Source organism: Agrilus planipennis, unplaced genomic scaffold (assembly GCF_000699045.2).
Source record: "Agrilus planipennis isolate EAB-ADULT unplaced genomic scaffold, Apla_2.0 scaffold71, whole genome shotgun sequence".
Taxonomy (NCBI): domain Eukaryota; kingdom Metazoa; phylum Arthropoda; class Insecta; order Coleoptera; family Buprestidae; genus Agrilus; species Agrilus planipennis.
Genome location: NW_020439007.1, coordinates 715,338 through 724,366, shown reverse-complemented (window position 1 = coordinate 724,366; position 9,029 = coordinate 715,338). Strand labels below are relative to the sequence as shown.

Sequence of the window (9,029 nt, the reverse complement as noted above, 5' to 3'; positions counted from 1 at the left end):
AGCAGTTCTTCATTCGGTCCCAAAAATACATAAATATTTGTTTCCATTTTAATTAAAAATTTTAATTGTTTGTCGCTTTCTTAAAATAGAACAACGAAACTATTATAGTAGTAATAAGTTGAACACTCCGTACATAATTAAACGCGACAGAAAAGAATAGAAAAAATAAGCGGATTTTTCTTCTCAAACTGTAAATAACAGTAATAAATAACTTCAAATGGCGTGTTGTTTATTATCTTGCAAATGTGTTCAAAGAAATAGAATTGGTTTAAAAATAACATAAGTTTAGAAAAATCGCCTTAAAAAACGACTGGCATTGAAATGTATTCAAATATTATACAAAAAAATGTTTTTAATTCAAGAGCGAATGCGAAGACGTTTAAAAGTTTACAAATCAAACCATACAACATTCTTCTGTCCCTGTACTAATTCCTACATTCTTAAATAATTTAAACATCCCTAAATAAATAGTAGTGTTATTAAGATTTCATATTTTTCATGGAATTCATAAGAAAAAAATAATTTTTAAACACGTATTGTTGGCTTGTATAGTCGAAAATAAAAATTAGAAATATTTAGTTACAATTTAAGAGTTTTTTGGTTCCTTGGGTGAATATTTTGATCTTAATGCCGTCGTGGGACACCCTGTACATATTTATATATGATTTGATTAAAAAAGTGGCTATAAATTATAATAATGAAGAACATTTTTTAACATGATACAAAAGCAACAGTGAAATTCGTTATAACATTATAAAATCTACAAAAATCGTTTCTGTGACACATCATTGACTACTTCCCGATTTTTATCGATCGGGAATCGATTGTGTCATTAAAGTTTCAATTATTATACGTAATGAAAAATGCGTGATGTCAAAACAACATAGATGTCGATGACATTCGTACACAAGAGGGCACCGTTCGTTGACGTAAATTCAACGGATTTGTAAATTTAACTTTAACGGTTACAATAAGTTTAATCAGGATTTTTCACAGTGGTAGGACAAAACTAGGCACATATTCCATACCCTTAGTAAGGGGTATTTAACGAAACATTTTCAAGCTAAGTACCTATACAATGTTGTAAATAAGTGAAAAAATAATTATCATTTTGAACATAAACAAATTTTTACAATTAAAATACGGTATTATTTGTCCATATTGTTTCCATAAGCGAGGGTTTATTTTGTTCACTGTATACGGAGATCTAATATGATGTTCAACTAAAAACATCCAATTAATCCATATAAATTTGGTATCGTTATATAGATATTCTTTTCTATATTGAGTTAATAAAATAATTGAATTTTTTTATTATTCTGCTATCTATCAGCACAATTATGTATTATATGCATAGGTGATACCAGCAGGCACATGTCGTAGTGTCTGTGTTCGCTGATAATACAATTATAGTACATAATTAGTGCAGATAGATGGCAGGATGAATAATATAATTACTAGACATCTCTTAATTTAAGATGGGGTTGATGTGTCAAGGAAATTGTGTCATAAACAAAAAGAAGTAGGTACTTAGAATTTCGTGTCTCTGTATGAAAAATGTAACCCTTGCAAAATCACATCAATCACACAATCCTTTCGTCCATTCGTAACTGTCATTTTTATTCGAACATATTAAACATAGAAATTTGAAACTTTTCATAGCAATAAAACATAGATATTTTCTAGTTATTATGAACATTTCAAATATTTATAGGAAAATTGTTTAAAGGGGGCAAGCTAAATAATTATGAAAAAAGCCGTCGTAAATATATCATGTAGGGTGTCGTTCAATGAACCTGATAATCAGGAACCCAAAAAATAATTTTTTGAAATTTAAGGTGTTAACAGTTACCTACAACTGAGAGAGTTTCTCCTAACACAAGTTTTCTCTTGTAGGTGAAAAACAAATTAAAAAATTAAATTATGAGAAAAATGGATTAATAGGATTTTACATTTTGCTATATATGTATGTACACGGAGAAAATGAAAAACGAAAATTAACCTTAATATTAAAGCGATATTTAGCCACACTAGCCCGTTGCTTAGTAAGCGACAATAATAAAAATTAAAATTTGGNTATCAAATTGTTTTTAACATAATATCTTTTTTTTTTTTTCACATTCAGTATTGCAAAAAGCAACTCCACATTATGTGTGGTAAATAAACTGTGATTTATTTTTACAAAAATAAAAGTCGTCGAACGAAGGGGGATCCCAAATTAATCCCATTATTTGCACATTTTGTTTTGGATGGAAGAAGAACTAAAAAAACTAACGGTCTAAAATATAAGAAACACCTGACGCAAGACAATGGAAGCGCAAATGTTATTGAACTGTGTTTAACATTTCTTTTTTTTTTTTTGAACATCCACTATTGCGAAAAGTAAGTCCACATTATGTGTGATAACTGTGATTTATTTTTACAAAAATAAAAGTTGTTGAACGAAGGGGGATCCCAAAGCCCCCCACCATTTCCACTTTGTTGCTTCGGTTATCCGATCAAAATCGGTTTAAGTCTGTTTTCAAAAGGAATGTTTCAATAATAATATCATCTTCGTCAAGGAAATCATGTTGTTGTTCTTCGACTCTTCACATAGCAGATAATGCATTCAAACATCTCAGAGTTGATTTCAGTATTTCGTACACGATAGTCAGTCATTTACGAAAAAGAGAGAAAGTGATACATAAATACAAACCAACTGAACTATTATTTATTTAATTGATAATGTTACTAAATATAATAATGATTAGTGTAAGTAAATTGTTTTAAAGTGCGTTTTTGTCCAATTATTAAGAAGAACGTTAGCAATGGCTTCAAGTTTTCTTTATTGGTTGTTGTTTATTGTTTACACCAGTGATTTTGTTTACCCTTTTCCTACCTTTGATGGTAAGTCTTTCAATTTTAATTGAATCGAAATTTTTTAAAGTTTAAAATCCTGAAGTACAAAACTGAAAAAGTATTTTTTCAAGGCTGGTACTNTGTTTTTCTTTAATTATTTTTTAATAATTATACTAAAGACCCTAAAGTACAGTGGTGGGGGAGACCTCCTCTTTCGATTCCCCCCACACCCACCCCCTTCTAGACCTTTACCAAATTTTTCTGTATACAGGGTGTTTGATGTCTACAAAAATGATAGCAATTTTTTGAAAATAGATTTTTATAATTGAACCGTTTCTCCTTCGGAAATTTCGATGTTCAATTGTTTGAAATTCAATAAAAAAAAAAGAAAGAGCGGTGGAAGTGAAGACGAAGGTAACTGTTCTAAATCAAAGCAGCGTGTAAACAATGGAAGGGACAAAAGCGATTTTTAATCTGCCGAAGATTGTGTTGATAAGTGTAATAAATTAACCTTGTGTTTTACACTGTGCTATTATAATGGTTTAAAATGCGTTAAATCGATTGGAAAAAAACGGCTTCTCACTCGGCAAAGAAGGCCGTCACGTTGGGCAACGAAAAATGGTCTACCAGAGCACGAGCCGTTTTACAGCTTCAACATTGACACTTCCTGCGATTATGGTTAACGATAAGTATAATTACATCGTATTGTTTTTCAAAGATTACTAATGTCGATAGGATCTTTCAAAACAGCGATAGAATACGACAATGTTTGACAACGATGTTTTTAGTACCTAATAGCAGTCAAATTATCGGGTTGTTCGGGAAGTCATTTCGTTTTTTCCCGACAGAGGATTTAATTGTATTCTTTTGCACCCAACTTCACATTTAAGCCGTATAATTTTTATATGCTTTATTATCTATATTATTAGGCTGATTCGTCAACAACTGAAACCTCTGATTCGTCAACAACTGAAACATATGATAGCACTGATTTTTCAATTGAAACATACAACAACGCTGATTCGCTAACAATTGTGACATAACGTAATACTGATTCGATAACAATAATCGAAGCACAATAGCGTCAATTTGTCTGCGATAGCTCTGATATTNGATAAAATTTAAGTTCAATATTTTGTAAAAAACCTTGTTTATGAGAATTTTTAAGAGACTGCTTTACAATTAAAATAGGTTGATAACGATACGAGACTTGACCTCTTTTTCATATTTACTAACACGATAGTAATCGTACAATGTAGAAGTTATAAGCAGAAAATTATTACACTGCTACTGCATAATCAATACAATAAAAATATAAATCCGTTTCGATCAGTATCTTTTTGCCAATATGGACACTATAATAATATCAATACATAAATTAAACACTCAGTACATTTATAACTCCCTGATTAGGTTGGGTTACGCTAGGTTAGTTAGTTAGTCAGACACTTGAACTACTACTTGAAGTACTAATCAATTCTTAACTAGAATTGTACAGAGAAGGATGGAAGATCAATTTGGGTTTAGAAGAAATAGAGGAACGCGGAAGGCCATTCTAGCTTTAACAATAGAAAAAACAACAGAAAAAAGAAACACTAATCTTAAATATACTTAAAAATGTAGGGATGAGTTACAAAGATAGAAGAGTGATACTCAGTTTGTATAAAGAGCAACAGGCAGTTATAGAGCTGCGGCTGCAATGTAGAGAATACGTATTAGGAAGGGAGTCAGACAAGGATGCACACTGTCACCGCTACTTTTTAATCTATACATCGAAGAGGCTATCAACATTATTAAAGACGGTACAACTGTAGAGATAGATATACAAGGGCAGAAGATTAGTATGCTTAGATTTGCAGATGATGTAGAAGTATTAGCATCTAGCAAGGATCAGTTAGAGATAGCTTTAAATAAAATAGAAGCGGTACAGTACTGTATGAAAATAAATAAAAGTAAAACAAAAAACCGGTATGCAAGGGAAGAAAAAGTAGGGAAAGAGTGAACATAAAAATAGGAGATGAAAAATTAGCAGAAATGGCCGATTTTAAGTATCTAGGAAGTCAAATAAGTCAGGACGGAAGGAGTAGTAGGGATATAAAGCAGAGGATAACGCAGGGTCGAGACGCCTTCAATAAAAAGAAGTCACTTCTATGCTCGCAAAAGGTTAATTTAGAAATTCGAAAAAGATTGTTAAACGTTTATGTTTGGAGCGTGGCGTTGTATGGGTGCAAAACGTGGAAGGTGGGCGCTGCGGAAAAGAAAAAGTTAGAAGCGTTCGAAATGTGGCGTATCAGGCGAATGATGAAGATACCTTGGATAGAGAACGTTAGGAATGACGAGATATTAAATGGAATAGAACAGAGGTGGTACATTATAATAATAGTAGAAGGCAGAGCAATCAACAGATTCAATAACAATTAAAAATATCAACAAAAAAAAATAATTCAGTAAGAAACAATTTCAATTGAAGTTTTGAATCAGTTGTTTAATCAAAGCAATATTGGTGTTAAACGTACTTTATTTATTTATACGAATTAACTGTGTAACATGTGTAGTAGAGACAGTTTGCAACGCATAACTGTAATCCAGAGAAAGATAATAATTATTTGTATTGCAATAATTTAGTATATTATTATGTATTAAACTATCTGACATGTGATAGTTTTTATAGATAATTTTCAGTGCCTACTCTGCTTTGCGGTTTTTAAATAAGAACTCCCCCAAGCAATGGGTTTTAAGCATTTTATCATAACATTTTACTATTGTTAACTGTTTTTGCCCGTAGCGTATTATTAGGTAGTAAAGATGAGAAAAATTTCTCGGTAATTAATTACTTTTTAAACAATTGCAACATATACGTATGTTTTATTAGAATCTATTAAATACGAAGGACAACTGAAAGTCATCAAATATTAATTTAAGTTTTACGAGATAGTTCAATATAATTAACCTTTGAAGAGGTTTTATTGTAATTATTAATTCATACAAAATAAGCGCTCAAATAAGAATTGGACAAATCTGTAAACGTTCTTTGTTTATAATTAACAAATAAGTTCAATGTACAGGCTTCTGAACAATAACGTAAATGATTTAGTAACAAACTTCTACTCATCCTCGGTTTTTTTATTTTTTTTTTACTGTAATGTTCGGAATGTTTTAATTAAAGTTTAAAATTGAATTAACGTATTATTTTGAAACACTAATGGGATGTACTACTCATACATTTTGATTAGTAAATACTCGTAATAAGAATTTATTAGAACTGGATGAACTTGGAAAGGAATTTGTAGTCCAAAGATAATACTATCTAGAAAATGTCAAAATTTATTTGGCTAACATAAATATTGTACATATTTTCATATCAAAACAAATTCATTTTTAACGATCAATAACAATCGCGANGCATAACCAAGTAGTCAAATTGTTCTATCGTTGTCATGAACAACAATAGCCGATGAAGCATTTGTTTCAGGTTGGAGCAATACTACTTAAAATAACCAACTAATTAATGCGCTCTTTCATTGTTGTGAACAATAATAGTCGATGAAGCATTTGTTTGAAGTTGCAACAATTAGTACTATTTAATGATATTAATCAATCAAATGCTCTTTCACTGTCACGAACAAAAGCCGACGAAACATTTGTTTCAGGTTTCTAAAACTAATACCACTTACAATAACCAACCGATCAAATTGCTCTTTCTTTGCCGCGAATAATAACCGATGAAGCATTTGTTTCAGGTTGAAACAAATGATAATGCCTACTTAAAATAACCAACTAAATCATAGTACTTTTTCATTGTCGTGAACAACAATAGCCGACGAAGCATTTGTTTCACATAACAATCGAGCCAACAAATTAAAGTGTTCTTTCCTTGTCATTCACAACAGACGATGAAGCATTTGTTTCAGGGTGCAACAACTAATACTACTTAATATAACTAATTAAGCAAATTGCTCTTTTATTGTCGCGAATAATTTTGGCACCATTTTGTGGTTCTAGGGTTGTAGATTATTTATATAGGTATTGTAGATTTTAGTAGACTTTCAAAACTGAGCCAATTTTTTTTGGTATCAGAAAAAAAAAAACTATAGTAAGGTGGAGTTTTATTTACTTTTAATTGACTTTTCAATTAAGATAGGTATGATAGGTTTATAAATTACCGTCAAAGTTATTAATATTAAAAAATACAACTGGAACAACTTTATATTTTCGGAAAGGGCATTTAAAGGGTAATTTGTTAACCAATCACGCCTTAATTAAAAAGTCGATTTAAAAAAAATCAAACTTTCACGACGTTAACTTTGCCTCAGTAAAAAAACTTCAACGATGCGTTGTAAAACTGCTATTTAGATAAAATACTTGTTAAGGTTCTTAAAAGTTATAATACTCCACTTTTACTATTTAATTTTGAACTTCTTATCTAATATCATTCAAATCAATTCCGCTGTTTATTACCGAAGTATTTGGATTATTTCAATGATAGGTTAGACGACGAACCCTTTTTAAATGAAATATCGGTATAAGTTAAATAATAATGATAAGATTTTAAAGATAATAAAGTCGATTGAATAGATAGAATAGAGACATTGGTTTCTCAATAAAATTGTAACTTTAATACGTATGACTAAACCAGGATGTTTTAAAGAAGAGTAAGAAAAGTGATGACGAAATGAAAAATTCTACCGCTTCGTACATTTTATTTGTATCCTTTCAGAGTTACACTTATTCATGAAACAAAAACTAAAACTCATTCGGTTATCAGTTTCGAAGATTTCCATGAATAGTTGATAACTATTAATGTAATTACAATATGAAAAATGTAAACTATCTTATATATGTTCATAATTATATTCGTTATTCAAAAATGTCACATCGTACAACACACCATTATCATCATTCCTCTTTCCTATCCTGAGCTAATCTTTGCATTTTCTTAAAACTACAACGTCCCTCATCCTTAGCTATTTGTGACAGTAATTTAATAAAATCCACCTCTATCCCTCTTAACTCCTGTTTCTGCTGCTTCCAATATGCCTTTAAGTAGCCCTTCATGTCTGAGAAGGTGTCCTACCAACCTACGTCTCTCCTATTTCACTGTAAAGCCATTTCACACCTTTGTTTTTTTATAAATATTGCAGTACTTGCATATAAACAAGTGAAACACCTTTGTTGGATTGTTTTCTGCCTCAAGTACATACGTAAAACAAACGAATTGTTGTATTTGCTCAGCCCAATTTCAATTGTTATCGTATTACACGGCACAGATACATAGAAACAATTGAAACGCCATTGTTGGATTGTTTGTCCCATGTCGCTTGTCCATTTTCAATTGTTATAAAAAATGAAACACCATTGTTGAACTGTTTGTTTCAATAAGTTGCCCCGCCTCCTCCCATTTTGTAGTACCTACGTACAAACGAATGAAGCACCATTGTTGGACGCAATGATTCATGCATTGTTCATTGACATTACATCCATGTATTGTTTACGTGAGTATTTTTTATAATCTTTTCGGAAGTAAATGCGGATTATACGTTAGACGGAAGGATTATACGTTATGGAAAAAGTAACTAGATCCTCTTTTTGACGTCATAACTCATACAATCGCAATTTTAATGATGATGCGGGAATTTCGATGCAGCTATGACGAAAATACATTTCAGATGTAATGTAATATAAATTTTTTGTATTTATTTCCACATATCGTCATAGTACTACGGATATTATTGCTATCATTGACCTGAACATAAAACCGTGGAACTGTGGTTAAGATGAAAAAAATGTCTGACGAAGCATTTTCTTGTAAAATCGATGATGCATTTGAACCGATTCTTTTACAACACGTTTTTGTTATATTTACGTATACATTTCTATTTAATTAGAGATAAAAAGATCCAAATCGCTTTTACACATACCAATGTAAAGTATTAATGTATAATGTGTAAATATGAAGTGAAAATTTGTTGCTTTTGCTTTGTAAAAACCCGATGCATTAAAAAATAAAAATCAAAATACATTATTTTTTCTAAAAATATAACTACCTACCCAAAATTAAATACCTAGATACTTGATAAAGTGCATCATAATTTAATTCTCATTTTTCACTCCAAAAAAATTTTCTTTTATTTGTTATAATACTTCTTAAAGAAATAAACCAAAATCATAAAAATCGATTTTCGGAATTTGTC

General features: G+C 30.5%; 2 protein-coding genes across 3 annotated transcripts in view; one reads left to right on the top strand and one right to left on the bottom strand.

Moving 5' to 3' along the window:
• LOC108732619 (serine protease persephone-like) overlaps window positions 1-9,029 on the top strand; it is a 55,601-nt gene that overhangs the window by 30,202 nt on the left and 16,370 nt on the right. The window contains exon 1 of one of the 2 annotated variants that reach the window (XM_018463518.2): window positions 2,540-2,886. The exons of the other annotated variant lie outside the window; for it this stretch is intronic. Coding sequence (XP_018319020.1) covers window positions 2,808-2,886 — 79 coding nt within the window. The 5' untranslated portion in view covers window positions 2,540-2,807. Of the gene's footprint in view, window positions 1-2,539; window positions 2,887-9,029 lie in introns of those variants that run through there. 2 annotated transcript variants of the gene reach the window in all.
• LOC108732564 (protein spaetzle 3) overlaps window positions 1-9,029 on the bottom strand; it is a 102,492-nt gene that overhangs the window by 90,162 nt on the left and 3,301 nt on the right. The gene's annotated exons all lie outside the window — the stretch shown is intronic.